The sequence below is a fragment of the Benincasa hispida genome, chromosome 7, assembly GCF_027475165.1.
Source record: "Benincasa hispida cultivar pf3 chromosome 7, pf3_genome.v1.1, whole genome shotgun sequence".
Classification (NCBI taxonomy): domain Eukaryota; kingdom Viridiplantae; phylum Streptophyta; class Magnoliopsida; order Cucurbitales; family Cucurbitaceae; genus Benincasa; species Benincasa hispida.
The window spans coordinates 36,067,215-36,086,894 of NC_143484.1; the positions used below are offsets into that span (position 1 = coordinate 36,067,215).

General features: G+C 31.6%; 1 protein-coding gene across 1 annotated transcript; it reads left to right on the forward strand.

Annotated features, from left to right (window-relative positions):
• The first annotated feature begins 15,393 nt into the window (after nt 1–15,393).
• Nucleotides 15,394–19,017, forward strand: LOC120081849 (cytochrome P450 77A3-like). The gene is made up of 2 exons (XM_039037023.2): nt 15,394–16,731; nt 18,519–19,017. Exons 1-2 carry the CDS (start codon nt 15,483–15,485, stop codon nt 18,872–18,874), a joined length of 1,605 nt encoding a protein of 534 aa, XP_038892951.1. The 5' UTR covers nt 15,394–15,482; the 3' UTR covers nt 18,875–19,017.
• Nucleotides 19,018–19,680: the final 663 nt, after the last annotated feature.

Below are 19,680 nucleotides of genomic sequence, written 5' to 3' on the forward strand. Positions count from 1 at the left end.
ACACATGGCATCATCGGGATTCACCAATTTATATCTTCAAATTCATTTTGGGATGCATGTCAACTTTTAATTGGTCCCAAATTCAATTATTTGTAATTTCATCATTAATTGGTAAATGACGTGACAATTTGTGACTGATCCAAAATTTCTTATTCAACAAATGTCATTTCTTGAGATTTATGCCCATGTATGGGTGAATGAATCTCAAAACAGGTAAAGTTGTAATCAAAATACAAGCTAGATACTCTTGAATTTAACTCATATTTGATGTGTCAATTTAATCAAGCTATGAATTTGGTACATAAGCTTGACTTGAAGTTTGTCTATATTTGAGACATTTTTTTTATGTCAACTTATCAAAATGTGAATTTAGGTCAAAGTTTTTATTTTCTTTTTTGTCATAAATTTTGATTTGAATTTAATTAGAATTTATGCTCTACATAATTCAAAGTTAAATCTGGAGTAAAATTGAACTTCTACCCAAGATACTTGGTTTGAATTTGGAATGAAACATGAAGATGGGATTTCAACCTCACTTAATTTTACTTATGGATAAAATTATGGATTATGCTCCTTATTTAAATTTGAGATAAATGAACTGTATTATCCACCATTTGATATGACTTGAGATAAAAGCTAAGTTTGGATAAAATTTGGAATATATCCAAACATTAATTTGAGATAAATTTAAAGTTTTATCTGCAATTTAATTTGACTTGAGGATAAACTTGGATGATTTGACTTTGGAGTAAATTTTGGAATATAGCCAAATTTTGATTTGCTCGAGGTCTGACCCACCATTTCATTTGGTTAGAGAATAAGAGCCTAAATTTTGATGATTTGAATTTAGGATAAATTTTGAAATATGGTCAAATTTTAATTTGAGATAATTTCATGATTTTAATCCATTTTAATTTGATTTGAGGATAAACAACTAGACTTTGGATGATTTGAATCAAGATAAAATTTGGAAAAACACTTGAAATATTCCCTAAACTCAAATTATGATAGTTTTAGCCTTTGATTATAAGCTAAACCATACAAATTTACCCTAAGATAACTCGATTCAATTTGAATTAGAATTACCGATTTGAAAAGATTCACTTGAAATCTAAATCAATTTGGAGTGAAGCATATTATAAATAGGATGCACATACATAACTCACACCAACCTTAAGACAGAACCGCACAAATTGGATATATTTCAAATTGCACTACAAAGGCAACCAAATCACCCCACACTAAAAAAAAAACATACTCTCTAGGTGTTGGACTATACTAAGGCAATTTGGAATTTCATCCTTGCAGAAATTCGATTTTCATTTTTTTTTGCCCCCCTTTTTTTGCTGCGCTGCTCACTAGAAGTCGCACCGGAGGTGGGTCTTCGCCAAAACTGAGCGCAAGTCTGCCGCTGCGTCTAGAATCGGAAGGGTCGTCGGATTTGATTCACTGGAGGTGAAAGACTGCGCGTTGGTTGTTGAGGTTTCTGATCGTCCGCCAGCCATAAGGTTCGTCGTTGCTGCTGTCGAAGTCGAGATGATTCGTGAAAGCTGAGAGTGAGAGATGGAGAGCAAATAGTGAGAGATGGAGACCAGAGAGTGAGAGATGGAGAGAGGAACTTGAGAGGAGAGGGGGGCTGTGTGCAAGGGAGAGAAAGATGAGGGAAACTAGGGCTTTCTCTATTTTTAATATATACTTTTTTTCTACTTGTTCCACCTTTTTTCTAAAAAAAAAAATTACTAACTTGTCTCCATTGCATTTTTCTTTTGTAGCTTCTTTTTTTGGGTTCTTGAACACAGAATATTTCACTACTACTCAAAAAGATAAGTCTTAAGGTAATAGAACTTCCTCCAAGAGTGCACTTATATTTTCTTTTGGTCTTTTTTGTCGTTTCTTTGTAGCTATGTTGGGCATGTTGGTGTGCTCCTTTAAGACATCGATGCGTCAACTTAGGATGTGATACATTGGTCGTTCCTTTGTTGTGAAGTTATTGCAACAATTCCAATGGAGGTTATAGGGCATGTTAGGGCATAGATTGACTCTACGTGAATGTGTCCCACGTTACCAACTCTGATAGAGGTTATAGAACACGTCGGGGATATTGGGTTTTATGTTCTAAAACTCGTAGATAGTAAATGTTATCAATTGATTGTCATCAATAAAGAATTATCGATGTTAATTCAATAAATATTATTGATTGTGTTGTATTCTATTTTGTCTTAATAAACCTAAATCCAATAAACTAACATCCAGGGCTGCCTTACGAGTCTTGAACTTTATGCGGAGACATATAGAGATCAATGTTCAAGAAAGAACCTAAAGGGTCTACAGTATAGGGATAAGGCTGGTTACCTTATCTTGGTGACACTATGGATACGACCCACTTTGTATTTGATACAAACAAAATAATCCAACGCATTCGTGTAGGTGACACGCGAGTGAGGAATCCTATGCAATGAGTTTGCATAAGATCGGACCCAAAATAGTAACCACTAGATGTAATGCCGTTGACTAGTTTGGTTCTTATTTCAATTGGATGACCTAAACAACTTAGTCTTAATCTTGAGTCTATTATGAACTCCTGTTCATGAGGGATTGTCCTTTGATTTTTATGGGTGAGAGTGGCTAGTTCATTGACTATTTAAGCCTATCATTTTAGGACAAGACCGGGTGAGGAACTAAGAACATAATAATACAAGATGGAATTCACTCATTCCCAATTTCAGGGTAAGTAGATGAGTGTTCCCTTAAGTGGTGTCTCCGTGACTTGAACAAAGGGTCCTACCCTCTTATTGGTCCGAGAGGGGTTTCTATTTATTGGTTGGACCATAAACAGGTTGTTCATTAGAGGAACACTGGGTACTTAAGGATATAGAGGTAACCAAGGGTAAAACAGTAATTTGATCTAGTTGGTGTTAGGGACACTCATGAAGGACTAACTTACTGTTATTGATCTATAAACGTGGATACAAAAATATATTTGTGTCCGGAGCTAAGTAGGTATCGTTAATTCTACCTAACCCGGAACAAACAATATTTATAAAGCTCGAACAACAACCTAACTAACTCGTAGTTAAAGTGGAAGTAAAAGGTCGATCCACAGTGAAATATTATTTAATCCTTTATTTAACCAAGCTTAACTATGAAAGCTATAAAACGTGGGGTTTTTTTTTTTAATTAAAACATGAAACATGCTAAAAATAAGAAGATAAAGGATAGATGTAACCAAGTTTAGAACAATCTTGCTTATAATCCAAGTTAGACGTTCATTGTAATTCTTATCATTGAATTCTACAAATTTAATTCATAATCAGATTAATCACGCAACTACTTACTTAATCTAGATTAAACTAGTCTCTACAAAGGCGGAGAACTAGCATAACCTAGTCAAGAAAGTGTCCTAATCAACGATTAAGATAGGATAGCCCTAACCCTAATCTATCTACATGCTTCTACCTCTATTGGGTTTCTTAGAGGTCATATAGAAGAGAAAACACATGCATTAAGTTCTAGAATTCAATTACGTCGATTAATTGTTAAGATAGCTTACTCAATTAACCTAATTTTTTTCAAATCTAGTAATTAGTGCATCCTAGGGTAGTCAGCCATTCAACACACAATTACTATTGCCTCTTGGAGATCTTGGCTAGACTTTCTATCGAAAACATTAAAAGCAACGTATTCAATCATGAGTGAATGTGACAAAACCAAGCATCTAGGCTAAACATGCTCAAGATATAGATCATTCAACGTGCTTCAAGAATTAAAATCAGATTCAAGAATGCTTAAATTCAGATTGCTAATGATAAAGAAAAGTAGAAAACTCAAAAGAATTTGCAAGAACTCTTGAAATAGAAACAAGATTCAATTGCTTCATAAACCCATAGACAAATTCATGAAGAATTACAAGTTGTGATTACAAATAAAAAAAAAAAAAAAATCTAAATCTAACCTAGGTAGGAAACAAAATTACCATAGAGACTAATTGATACAGAGAGAAATTCCAGCCTCCATTGAAATCGCGCTTCCTCCCCAGAAATGGGTTTTTCATTTCCGAAGTTTCTCTTAAAAAATGATTTCTTAAAATGATATCCTCTTCTTTGTTGACGAACTGAACCAAAAATTTATACCAACGGAAAATCGTCGTGAGGCGTGGGGATGAATCGCGTCAAAATCCAGAAAAAAGAACGGACGCATCTGTTGGGATTGATGTCTTAATTCTCCTGGAGTCTCGTAGTTTGTAAACAGTTAGTACACATTGTTAATAATAAAATAAGAGTTATTTTATTTGCATTTACTCAAATTCAATAAACTAAAATTTGTGGTTATTTTATATAAACTTAAGCATGTATGTGAGACATACAAGTGGATCATGTCTTAAGTAATAATCTAAATGGTCTGTAGTATAAGGATAAATGAGGGATACCTTATCCTGGTAACACTATGGATATGGTCCACTTTGTAGATAATTTCAATTGTTGTAACGTGCTACAAATGGTTTGATACTAACCATTTATGTGAAGACATGCGAATGAGGGTGACCTATACAAGGAGTTTGTATAAGATCGAAGCACGAGATGATTAGTCTCTTTATATAATGTCGTTGATAATTGAGACTTACATCTCACTAAAACCACCATAGGTGATATGACCTTAATCCTGAGTGTTTTGGGAACTCCTATCTATGAGGGTGGTCCTTTGATTAGTATGGGTGAGAGTGGCCAAATTGCCAACTCAACAAGCCTACCTTTTTGGGGATTTATCTGATTGGGGAGCTGTAACTGAGATGGAATTCACTTCTTCTTTGAAGCAGGGGTAAGTAGATAAATTACTCCCTTAAAGGCTGATTCCGAATCTTGAACATAGTAGCCACATCCTCTCTTTGTAAGAGAGGACACAGTCATAGTAGGACTATGACTTATTGTTCATTAGAAGAATTAGTGGTACTGAAGGAGTTAGATGTAACTACAGGGGCAAAACGGTAAATTGGTCCAGCTGTACTTACGAGCGATTTGTGAAGGGTTATCGCACTGTTGATTGGTTAATATGGACAAAGAAATATATCTGTAGTGAGAAGCACTGTCGGTCTTTAGTGGAGTGCCTGACAGTTAATGGATGGTGGATCTCGTGACTAAAGAGTTTAGTCAGCTATCAAGCACTGTCGGTCTTCAAGCTACATGTTTATAAGATCCCCTTGGTAGCTCAATGAGTTCAAGTTGAGAATCAGATTTTGGGTTAGTTTGAAGTGTTCAAATTAACAAGAGGAAATTCAACTATATGTGATATAATTGGTGTGATGTATAAGATACATTATTTGGAGGAATTAATATAAATATGATTTATATTAAGTACCATAAAATAGAAAAAGAACTATGGTTTATATGTTTCATGAGATGAAATATTAAAACTATAAGTTATAAATATAATATGATAAGTGAGTTATCATATTTATTTATAATATATTATTATATGATGATTAATTATTTTTCTCTAATAACCGATTGAGTTGGAGGTTATTGGATATTTTATGGTAACTGTGAGATAAAAGAAAAATTGTTTTCCTAAATATAGTAGTTGCTTCATTTGGAAATTACTCACGGAAAAAGCTATCAAGTAAAAGAGTTTTATTAAGCGATAGCGTTGACAGAAACTAAACGATCGTGTAGAGTTGACTATACGATAGTCATTCAGCTGATCGTTGCTACATGATCGAGTAGAAAAATCTATGCGATAGGCTTCATTTTACTAAACGATCGAGTACATCGTCTATGCGATAGACAGTGTTTCATCTCCCACTTACTTGATCGTCTACTCGATCGCATACCTCCTCTCTTCCTCAAGCTAAGATCATACAAAGCCCACAACTTCTGGATTCTCATACCGAGAATACCAAGGTAACACTTGTGGCAGTGTTCTGACTCAGTTCTTGAATCGAGTGAGACTCGATTGGGTTTGAGGAGCTGTTGGTCGTTTTTTGTGTTCATGTTCATGTTTATTGGCTGTACCGGTTGTTGCGTTTGAGTGCCTTGTTGGACGCATTGGACTGATCGAGGGATTCTTGAAGAATAGTTCTTTAAAGGTACGCATATTCTATCCCTTGATTTTAAGCATGCTGTAATTTCTATTGATGCATAACTTGTTAGTTTCCGTTTAAGACTGTAATTGTTTGTGTTCAATCTGAATAGAATTTGGAACAATCCCTTCCGCTACTCATGGAGATCCTTGTGTTTTGATTTCCTTCAGCATCAAGTTTTCTGCAGTTTAAAAAGTGAGTTTTCTGTTTCATACTCGATCCTTAATGTTCGATGGTACTTTACTTGATGCTCGACACTAGATGGCCTTTTTACTCGATGACAATTTGCTAAATGAAATTTGATGATACTCAATGAATAAGAAGGAACTTGATAGTACTCGATGACTCGATAGTTGATTACTTGATGGCCCTTATTCGATTATACACGATAGTATTCTGCTAAATACTCGATGTTCGATTATTCAACAACCTTACTCGATGGAATTTTGGTGTTTACTCGATTCTCTTCAATTTGTTGATTTTCTTGGTTATTTTTTTTTTTATCCTTTTGGCCTAATTTTCTCTTAATGACTCCTAAATGCCTCGATGACCGTTTTACCTATAAAATTAGCATTTAAAACAAATAATCAACACAATTTTGGGAAAATTAACATAGAAAATATACATCCTTTAAAAATCTAATAAAACACCCTAAACTTAACTCTTGGTCATCTCGAGAAAGTCTAAACTAGAAATATGCATACATTCAAGCAAAAACATGAATATCAATCGTGCGTTCATTCAGAGAGCTCATTCAAAAATGTTAATATGTTCATGTGGTTTACTAAAAAATTTGATTCATATCTCTCTTTTCAACAATCAAGCAAACGAATCATACAAATGGGCATTTAAACCTTTAAAATTTTTCCAGCAAAGAATTGAAGCCTATTTTTGAAAAGAAAACGTCTTTTTCTTGTAAAGCCATAAAAGAAAAGACTACTAAGTTTTAGTTTATTTAAAGGCTAAAACTAGTAGAAAGGTATATCCAACTCTCAATTCCTCTTCGACCTACATTGGCTCAGTTATCGATCTATGATATACCTAACTTGCATTGGATAGAGACAAACAATTCTAATACAAGGGTGCCTTTAAAAAAGAAAAAAAAAAACTCACACACACAAAACGTAAATCGCATTTCTTTTACCTAGAGGGATAGCTTTCACACTCACACTGCAGGGAACCTATCGTTCTTTTCTCGCAGGCCCTAACTAACACGATAGAGGTAGCTCTTTTCACCTCTTTCCATGCATACACACACATGTTAGTGAAAGTTATGTTAAATTGGAAAATTTGCTTTATTTTTAAGCTAGCAAATTTTTTTATACACTAGGCTCTTTTTATTCCTCTATGTCTAGACTTGCCTCTAAAACAAGATGGTTGTTCTTAGACCAAAATTTGTCCTATCGGGGTAACAAAGAAAATTAAGTAGATATGACATTTCTAAGAGTTTAAGATTCTAAATAAATCTAAAGACTAAGTATTCAAATTTTTATGAAGTTAAAAGGAAAAGAAAGTTTCTTTTGAAAAATGAGTTTCAAATTTTGTTTGAAAAGATTTTAACAAGTTTAAAATTGATTTGTATCATTGCTTGAGAGAATGTGTCATCAAAGTTCTTTGATAAGAATAAAAAATTGAGAAAAACAAATGATCATGCCTAACAAAGTGAATGTTATTCTTGAATGAATGAACATACTTAGATGAAACATGCATTGAAAGCAAAAATGAGTCATATAAAGGAAAAATGATGTCAAGATAATAATATTGTGTTTCTTAAGAGAATAAAAAAAATGCCATAGGAATGTAATAGAGCCTAATCGATATTTCATCAAGATCATAAAATCCACATAACTCGAGCTTAGGTGCTCAAAGGTTCCAGACATGCAAAGATAATAGAGATAATAGAGCAAATAGAGAAATTTTTTTTGTAAGGCTCATTTTTAACAACCCTAAAAAAATATTAAGAACATGCAATGTATTCTCACTCCCAACTTAAAAACTAAACATTGTCCTTAATGTTTATAAAACTAAAATATGAGTGAGTTGACAAAAAGAAAAGGGAACAGAGAACTCCCTGATTTCATGCAATGAGTAGTGGTAGAAATTTTTCCTTGTTTGTTTTTGTTATTCTGATGTTCGTTTCCTGCATCAAATTTTTGTCTTTTTTTTTTTGTTCCTGCAAAAAAGAGAAAAGAAAAGAAAAGAAAAAGAAAGGAAAAGAATAGTTACAAGAAAATAAAGAAAGTTAGTCTAAAAATTTCTAAACTTAGAAAGCTAATAAAGAAAGCAAGTAAAAGTTGTTTTATTTTTGACGCCTGGCTACCTCAAGGAAGGGAAAATTCTTAACGTCGATTGCTCGACACGATCAGTCTTTTATGCTTTTCAAGGTACATAAAAATTCTCACATTCTCGGGTCTTCTCTTGGATGAATCTATATAGCCGGGAAGGGCTATAAAAGAACTCATCCTCTTTCGAGAACCAGACAGGTCGAATTTGAATTTTCTAATATTTGGTAAAAAAAAAAAGATAACGAAAGAATCAAAAGACTCAAATGACTCAAAAGAGTTGAAAGAAAGAAAAGACTCAACAACAGACTCAGACTCATAAGGAAAATACGAGCAATAATCGAAGATGCAAGAAATTCCAGGACAAAGTATGGTTCTAGGCTTAGAAGCCTCTAACTGTTTTACCTAAGATTCCTTAAGATGTGGTGCAGACTTATACTTATCCCAACTTACTTGTTCTGAATATTGCATGGAATAAACATCATCTTTACTGTCAGTCCAAGGAAACTCCCTAATTAGATTGACTTTAGTGACATAAGGCTCTAAATGATTCTCCAATGTAGGCATGGAGTGTGCAAGCTTAGACGTTTGATGGACCTCAGCTGGCACGGGGGCTTGAGTTTTTAGGTGTAACTCAATTGAATCCTGCTCACAATCAGAAAAGCCATTAGTAAGTTAACACATTACTAAATCCAACGTCTTACCTTGATAGGAATTTCAAAGAATTGGCAGCTCTACTGGATTGTCGATGTGAATTCCTCCACCGCTTAACTCAATATTCTCAGAAAATGTATCTTTCCAAGACTCCTCGATTCTCCTAACCGAATCGGTAATCTGGGCAATGTCACAAAAATTTTGAACATCGGCTCTAACTTCTTGTCCAGAATAAAACCCATTCTATTAGAAATTCGATGGTTCTTGAAAGATAAGAATGTTCCTACACAAACTCACAAGAGTAGTCAGAAAGTTCATCAACTAAATTTCCTAAGGAATTACCTAAATTGGTAGTAGAATACGGCATCGATGATGGAATTCGGTCGGGCTCATCCAAAATTGGGTAGTACTCGCGTTCAGGACCACGCGAAACTTGTATCTGTTCAGTAAGCACAACTCAAACAAGAAAGGTTAGTTCATTTACTTCACTTTTAAGCAAATTGAATTTTCTTACCTCTTGTTCTCTCTGGTGGGCCGTATACATCGCTTGAAGCGCGTAATATATGTTCACATTCGACATATTAAAACAAGTAGACACTAAAAGAAGAAAATATTTTTGGTGTTTTAAAGTTTTCTAGTTAAGTTTAGCTAAGAAAAAGATTGAATGGTTAGCCATTTCCCCGACAACGGTGCCAGTTTGTCTGGAGCTAAGTAGGTGTCGTTAATTCTACCTAACCCAAAACAAACAATATTTATAAAGCTCAAACAACAACCTAAGTAACTCGAAGTTAAAGTGGAAGTAAGAGGTCGATCCATAGGGAAATGTTATTTAATCATTTCTTTAACCAAGCTTAACTATGAAAGTTATAAAACGAGGGTTTTTTTTATTAAAACAAAAAACATGCTAAAAATAAGAAGAGAAAGGATAGATGTAAGCAAGTTTAGAAAAATCTTGCTTCTAATCCAAGTTTATACGTTCATTGCAATTCTTATCATTGAATTCTACAAATTTAATTCACAATCGGATTAATCACGCAACTACTTACTTAATCTAGATTAAACTAGTCTCTACAAAGGCGGAGAACTAGTATAACCTAGTCAAGAAAGCATCCTAATTAACAACTAAGGTAGGATAGCCCTAACCCTAATCTATCTACATGCTTCTACCTCTATTGGGTTCTTTAGCTGTCATATAGAAGAGAAAACACGTGCATTAAGTTCTAGGATTCAATTGCATCGATTAATTGTTAAGATAACTTACTCAATTAACCGAATTTTCTACAAATCTAGAATTAGTGCATCCTAGGTTAGTCAGCCATTCAACACACAATTACTATTGCCTCTTGGAGATCTTGGCTAGACTTTCTATCGAAAACATTAAAAGCAACGTATTCAATCATGAGTGAATGTGACAAAACCAAGCATCTAGGCTAAACATGCTCAAGATATAGATCATTCAACATGCTTCAAGAATTAAAATCAGATTCAAGAATGCTTAAATTCAGATTGCTAATAATAAAGAAAAGTAGAAAACTCAAAAAAATTTACAAGAACTCTTGAAATAGAAATAAGATTCAATTACTTCATAAACCCATAGACAAATTCATGAAGAATTACAAGTTGTTGATTACAAATAAAAAAAGACATCAAAATCTAACCTAGGTAGGAAACAAAATTATCATAGAGACTAATTGATACAAAGAGAAATTCTAGCCTCCATCGAAATCGTGTTTCCTCCCCAGAAATGGGTTTTTCCTTTCCGAAGTTTCTCTTCAAAAATATTTATCAAAATGATATCCTCTTCTTTGCTGACGAAATGAACCAAAATTTATACCAACATCAAATCATTGTGAGGCATGGGGATGAATCGCGTCAAAATCTGGAAAAAAGAACGAACGCATCGAGTTTCTTTGCAGTTTAAAAAGCGAGTTTTCTGTTTCATACTCGATCCTCGATGCTCAATGGTACTTTACTCGATGCTCGACGCTGGATGGCCTTTTTACTTGATGACAATTTGCTCGATGAAATTTGATGATACTCGATGAATAAGAAGGAACTCGATAGTACTCGATGACTCGATAGTTGATTACTCGATGGCCTTTATTCGATTATACACGATAGTATTCTGTTAAATACTCGATGGAGTTTTGGTGTTTACTCGATTCTCTTCAATTTGTTGATTTTCTTGGTTATTTTTTATCCTTTAGGCCTAATTCTCTTAATGACTCCTAAATGCCTCGAGGACCATTTTACCTACAAAATTAACATTTAAAGCAAATAATCAACATAATTTTGGGAAAATTAACATATAAAATATACATCCTTTAAAAACCTAACAATTTACAATGAGAAGAATGCAGTTGTGGGTTTTTAGTGGAGTGTGAAGGAACCTTAAGGTCTACATCAGTAGCGAAGATCATCCTAGTTTCAATTTTATCACAAAATACAAACTTTACAGAACAAAAATTATGCAATTCAATAAAAAAAATATTTTACAGCATGCAAGAAGAAAAGAATTAGGGTTAGAAATTGCTTACCTTTAAAGAATCCTTCTTCATGTAATCCTTATTCTTCACGAACCTTCATCGAAAAACACAGGACACCACCACAAGTGAGACCTTTATATTCTCTATAGGGGATGAGAATTCTCAAGAGGTGTGGACTCTGTGTTTTGGGAGAGAGAATGAAAATTGAGAGAGGAATTTTCACTAAGATAAAAATACTATCACAACTCACAGAGACCTCTCTTCTTGAAGAAGATTAAAAACCAGATCTATCGAACTAACTTCCCCACTCTCCACGTAAAAAATTGAGAGAGAGAATTAAGGGGAGGAAATTTATTTCCCTTCCTTTAAATTCAAAATTAAATTAAAAAAAATCATTTAAATAATAGTTATATATATATATATAATAACTAACTTATTATATCTATATATATAACTATACGTTATATCAAATAAAACACATAACATATAGTTTATATTGTATCAAATACAATATAACCTATAGTTTTTAATTCTCTCAATCATTTGTTGTATTTAATATAAATCACATTTATACTAAATTTAATTATACGAATCCAATCCATATAATTAATATTTGAATCATATTCAAATATTTAATTCCTCTCAAAATAAACTTTATACTACAATGTATCGAATACATTATGTTAATTATATCACATATAATTAATTTAAATTAATTATATCATATTTAGTTAATTCTCTTTATTAATTTGAACAATTCAAATTAATCCAAAATTAATTCTCAATAATCCCAGTTGAGCTATGATGCGATCATACCATGCGATAAAAGGAATGTTAATTGTGAGGTTATATCACATTGTTTTATCTAGTTGAACCCAAGTGCAAGTTCAACTAGAGTCCTGGTAAGTCAAGGGTCGAACTCAGAGATTACTTTACAAATATGCAATGAAAACTAATGCTTTGATCTTGAAGCGATTGGAATATTAATTAGATGATTGATTTTGGTACTACTCTAACGCTAAGTTATGTGTAATGGGGTTTACACTTCGAGTGAAACATTATATGTGATGGTTGTGAAATGCAGATGTGTGATGATAAGGTTGAGAAGAATATTCACTAACTATCCCTAAGCAAATATATGAATCATGCGTTCAAGCAGTGCACTCGAAATTATAACTTACACTTCTCAGTGTACATAGCCACACTATCCTTAATATTTATTGAAATTAAAAGGTTTTAATTTTAACATTTTGCAAGTTTTAGGACTAGAGGAGACTAACATCCCAAATAAAGAATCAAAATGGTATTTTATTTTATTTTATTTTTAGAAAATAAATGTGGTAGTGGAAGTTTCAACCTTCCATCTTAAGGTAAATAATAATAATAATAATAATAATAATAATATTTTAATTGTTGATCCATTCTTATGTTTGTCGATTTTTTATTTGTTGGTTTTGTTGAGTTTAATATAATCTGGAGACATATAATGATAATATATCTATTTTTAATATATGAATATAAATGTGTATATTTAAATGAGTAGTTTAGAAAATTAACATTTCAATGCTATTTTTAATAATTTAACTCTCTTAATTAATTTAACACTGAATGCACCAAGGCACATAATTTAGTGGAGATGTCTGAGGTACCAAGTCTTTATATATATATCTGAAGCAGTTACTACAGTAGTTTCTTTGCTTACACTTAAAATTAGGTACACTCAAAAATATTATTTCAAAGCTCATAATTTCCTATAAGAGACCTCTCATTTTTCTTTTAGCATAAGTTGAGGGTGAAAGATTTGAACTACGGATCTTTTGATCCTCAATACATATACATGTTAGTTGAGCTAAGCTCTCGTTGGCGACAACTCATTTTTTTAGACAATAATTGAGAAATCAAACTTCGAACTTATAGATAGGAAAATCATGTCAATTACTGTTGAACTAAGCGTGCATTGGCAAGACAACTCAACTTTAATATTCTAAAATTGTTATCCTCGATCATCTAGTGTCAATGTTAATTTTTTTCATTAAAATGTTGAATTTTGTTCTTGGAGTAGGTTAAAATTCTCCTAAATAGACTCTATAATAGAGATTATTTATGAGAAGTTTATCAAATTAGAGACAAAATTGGCATAGAAACTAGAGTCTACTAATTTTAACTTTTCAAATCCCAGGACCAAATTATAACTTTCTTCTAATTGAAAATGACCAAATTTGTAATTTCTAAAGAATTTCTTTTAAATAAAAAAACAAGAATAAAATTTCAGATCAAAGTACACTTACTCGAGTTGATTATATATCAGCTAAAATAAAATAATTGAATAGAAGAGATGAGAAGATGGATAAATTTTCATTTTTAATTTCTTGAATGGGTCACCATGGTCCATGGGACCATATTTTATAAACTTATCATAGTTAAGATATCAAGTTTTGAAGGATCTACAACCTAGACAATGCCATGAATGAAGTCCACCCTCCGACCATTTTCTTGACCACAAACAAACAAATTAAAAGGAAAGATGCATAAATTCAAACCAAATTTGTCTAATTTCGTACTAATAAGTAGAGTACTATATGACTTTATTATTAAAAAAATTAAAATATTTAGATGCATCTTAAGTTATATTTATCTTGATGCAGTTCATTTAAATGTTAGATCACAAAGGTAATTTTTTTTTAAAATATATATTTTTATTTTTTTTCATTTGTAATTGAAGAGAATGCATAAAGATTGGTACATCATAGAACACCCAAATATTACAGTATTATTTTTTCTATAATATATAGGATAGAAAAATCGAACCTCAAATTTCGAGATTGATAATCTAAATGCTATACTAGTTAAATCAAGTACATTTTTACATTACATTATTGTTAAAGTCCATAAAATTCAAAAAATAAATTATAATTTAATATGGCCATATGTTGATTTTCTAATAGTAGATCAAAATCTATATTGATATTACTAATAAATAAACTCTTTTTTTTTTTTTTCGTTTTCTTTTGATCCCACATTCCAAGTTTTTTTTTTTTTTTTTTAAAAAAAAACTTTAAAATTGTATGTACTAAGATTAAATTGAAATCAAATTTAAAATTTAAAAATTAAAAATATAACACATTTTGAAATATGATATCTAAACTAGATCTGAAATTTAGAAACCAAAAACATCATATTTATTTATCTGGTTATAATTCCAAACCACATAATTCATATATATCATCTCAGAAAAAAAATAAAGTTACTCGCAAAAGCAACATAATTATAAAACCCGATGTATTTTAAATTATTGCTTCTATAATTTGGAAACTATCTCATATCCATTTGAAATTATTTATTCACATATAAGTCAATTTTGCTTAACGTGATGTATTTAATTTATGTCTCATTTAATAATCATTTGACTTTTTATTTGTTGTTCTTTAAAACTACTTCCATATCTTCGAATTTCTTTATTTGTTATCTATTTCTTTTCAATGATTTAAAAAAAAGTGAAATTTTGAACACTAAAAAAAATAACTTTTAAAAACTTGTTTTTATTATTGGAATTTAGCTAAGAATTCAACCATTATATTTAAGAAATATGCAAATCATTATAAGAAATTAAGAGGAAATGAATTTAATTTTCAAAAACTAAAATAAAAAACAAAATGGTAACCAAATTTTGATAGAATAAGTGTACCTAACTGTAATTAACAAACTAATGAATCACATATAGTAAGTTTAGTACAGTCAACCACATTGTTTAATTGATTATATATATATTTGAGTCAATATGTACATAAATAAATTGCCGTAAAATTTATCCGAAAGTTACTTTTTTTTTTATTAGATATAACTTAATTCGCACCTAATAATTATTCAATTTATATTATCAACCTCAAAGTCCATCAACAAAAATTTTGTTATATATTTGACTAAAAGGTTAAGGATGAATATCTACTCTCCTAACAAAAGCTTTAATTGAACCTCACCTGAAATTTCATGCTTCTCTCTCTTTTTATGCCCAACTTTTTTCCCTTCACCCATTCATCTTTTAACTATAATTCCACTCTCTTTCTCACACCCAACATCTCAATGGCTTCTTTCTCCCTCATTGCCTTTTTCCTTTCCGGTTTAATCTTCTTCCTCACCAGAAAACCCATTAAAAACCGCCCCAAACTCCCTCCTGGACCGCCCGGTTGGCCCCTCGTCGGCAACCTCTTCCAAGTCGCCCGGTCCAGAAAACCCTTCTTCGAATACATCGAAGATCAACGCCGAATTTATGGCCCAATTTTTACCTTAAAAATGGGCACTAGAACAATGGTTGTGTTGAGCGATTCGAATCTCATTCACGAAGCTCTAATTAAAAAGGGGGCAGTTTTTGCTAACCGGCCCAGAGAAAATCCTACCCGGATTATATTCAGTAGCAACAAATTTTCCGTCAATGCAGCGGTTTACGGCCCTATATGGCGGTCCCTCCGCCGCAACATGGTGGAAAATATGCTCAGCTCCAGCAAGGTAAAGGAGTTCCGTGGCGTGAGAGAAAAAGCAATGGAAAAATTCGTTAAGCGGTTAAGAGATGAAGCAGAGGCTAATAACGGCGTCGTTTCGGTCCTTAAAAGCGCGCGTTTTGCGGTGTTTTGGATTCTGTTGACAATGTGTTTCGGATTCGAGATGGAAGAAGAAACGGTTGTGAAAATGGACGAGATTCTCAAATCCGTTTTGCTCACTCTCGATCCGAGAATCGACGATTATTTCCCCATTTTAACTCCTTTTTTCTCTAGAGAAAGAAATCAAGCGAATCTAGTTCGGAAAGAACAAGTCGAATTCGTCGTTGAGTTGATTAATCGGCGGCGGCGGGCGCTGGAGAATACGGCGTCCGACGGCGCAGCGACGTCGTTTTCGTACCTCGACACCCTTTTCGATTTGAAAATCGACGGCCGTGGAGGCGGAGTAAAGTCGTCGGCGACGGAAGAGGAATTGGTGACACTTTGTTCGGAGTTTTTGAACGGAGGGACGGACACGACGGCAACGGTGATAGAGTGGGGGATGGCGGAACTGATAGGAAATCCGGAAGTTCAGAGGAAGGTTGTGGAAGAAATAAAAGAGACAGTTGGTGAGAGAAAAGTAGAGGAAAAAGATGTAGAGAAAATGGAATATTTACAAGCGGTTGTGAAAGAAGTGCTGCGGAAACATCCTCCGACGTTCTTTGCTTTGACGCACTCCGTGACGGAGCCGGCGAAATTGGCAGGTTATCTCAAAACTATCTTGCTGCATCTGTCTAAAAAGAACTGAGCTACATCCAGTTTAAGCCCCACTTAATTCTTGTTCACAATTTTTTTGGATTTTTTTTGAAAAACTTAAATCAAACTAAATTTTAAGATTTATCGAAAATACTAAAATTACGATAAATTATTTTAATTGACAAAATAAACTGTTTATCATTATTTTCATATATAGTAAAAATTAATAGAAATTAATTTATCCTCACTCTACATTTGACACAGACTACTTTATATATATATTTTTAACTATTTGGGTTTTAGATTTTTGGTTTAAAACGTTTGAATTCGTATAATTATTTTCTTCATTTTTTCGAAGTCCAAAGTTAAAATTTTCAAAATCCAAATTAAATATTTAAATTTTAAATTAACTATTCTAAAACTTTTTTTTTCCTTTAGAATTTTACTATTTATTCAAATGTTTCTACTAATAGAAAATTATTATTTGTGTCTATCATGACACAAATAAACACAAATAATAGTCTATCGTTGTCCATTGCAAATAGATAATAAAATTTTATTATATTTATAAATATTTTGATTTATTTTCCTATATTTAACCGATTCATACTTTTAAAAATTACAATAATAAAATACTTTTTAGAGTTTTCAATACATATGATTTAAAATCATGCTTTTGAAAAACAATAATATGTAGGAGTCTCCTAACTTTTACCACCTCAAGGTTTTTCCTCGTGAATGATCTGACAAGTAAAAATGTTCTCTTTAAACCTTCACCAAAATTCCTCGGGCATCTAAACGGAGTTCTTTAAAATAATTTCAATAAGTGTTTACCATTTTTCTTTTAAAAAAATTAATGCAGGTCCGATAACATTACCAAATTACTTATAGAAAAATTAATTATCTTAAGAACAAGTTAGAACATAACTACAAATAGTAAGTGAAGTAAATATTTAAAGTGCAATATATTGACGTACCTTGTTACACTCATCTCGTTATAGTTCACTCAAAAAACTTTAAAATAAAAAATATATATATATGTATTTAGAAGAAAAAAAGAAAGAAAGAACACTTAATTGAATAATTTGATAAGTTGCAAAAAGATACATCATACAATGGATAATGTACTTATTTTTGTACTGTACTATATCATGCAACCCTATTTTGTAAGTGAGTAAAATAAATAATAATAACAATTTATTTTTAAAAAACAGAAAAAAAAAAAAAAAAACTTGGGTGTAGCATCTCTATTAGGCTGGCTGTAAAAAGAAAAAGTCAAATAACAATTTATAAATTTTTAATTAGGTAACTCGTGGATGCATAAGGTGCACCTGGCACATAACTTTTTTCTTTAAATATTTAAGATAATAATATATAAGTTTAAATACTACTTTGATCTCTGTACTTTTGACTTTTGTTTATTTTAGTTGTACTTAACTTTCAATTTTTGATTTATTTTCGTCTATATATTTTTAAAATGTTTACTTTGGTCATTGTATTTTCAATTTTTATTCATTTTGATTCTTTTAACTTTAAAAAAGTAATCATTTTGATCCTTTAAAATGAAGTAAAAATGGAAATTAAGAAACCAAAATGATTATTTTGAAAGTATAAGAACCAAAATAAACTTTTTTAAAGCGATCAAAATGAAAAAAAAAAATTACGAATATAATTACTAGAATAAATATTTTAAATGTATGGAAACAAAGGTGAATAGTATTGACGAAAATAGTATTAAAACCTAATATCTATTTATTTATAGTTTTATTTTTTTTGAAAAAAAAAAAAACAACAGGATACGACATCCCAAAAGACACGAACGTGGAATTCTTCTTACCGGCGATCGGAAGGGATCCGAAGCTGTGGAAGAATCCAGAGAAATTCAAACCGGAAAGATTTCACTCCGGTGAGGAAGAAGCCGACATTACCGGCGTCACTGGCGTCAGAATGATGCCGTTCGGCGTAGGGCGGCGGATCTGCCCGGGCTTAGGAATGGCCACCGTCCACATTCATTTAATGCTTGCCAGAATGCTGCAGGAATTTGAATGGACCGCCTATCCGCCGTCGAGCGCCGTCGACTTTTCATGGAAGATGGAGTTCACCGTCGTTATGAAGAATCCTCTTAGGGCTGTTGTCAAATCAAGGGTTTAAGCTCAAACCATGGTCTCTCATTAATTATCTCTCTCTGAAAAAAGTATATATATATATATATATTTTTTATAAATATTTTACAATAGCTTTGATCAGTGTAAAATTTTTTAGTAATTGTCTATTATATTTTATACTGTGATCAGAAATGGAGTTCAAGCCTCTAATTGATTTCATCTCAATCTCAATTAAATTTAGATTCATTTAAATTTCATGAAGTTATGAAATTATAAATTATTAAACCAAATATTAAAAATTTAAATATTTTTTTTATTTGTTTAAAAAATATTTGTTAGATACTTTTTAGTTTAGAAGTATATTAGTTATAAACATTAAATGTATGGAATGAAATTTTTAAAAATTTAGTGACATTTATTGAATACAAATTTTAAAATTTTATAGTCAACATAGCTCCGATTCTATGCTCTCGCTTCCACATTTGTTGTATTAAAAATTGTGAATTTTTATATTCCTTTTCCCAAAGAAATGTGAAAAGGAATTAAGAGAAGATATTATATGTTGTTTGTATGTTTTGCAAGGATAGAAAATCCACTCAAGTTTTAAAGAAAAGCTAAACTCACTTAAAAAAATATATCTAATAATATAATTACTCCGGGCAAGTATTTGTTAAGTTAAAGAAAAAAAACAAATGCCTAAACACAATTCATTGACTAATGAAGATATTAAGAAATTTTCTTCTATATTTAATGTATTTTTTTTTTTTTTGCAATGATATTGATTTAAAGTGTGGATGAGAATAATCGAATCTCAAACATCGAGATTGATAATACAAATACTATGTCAATCGA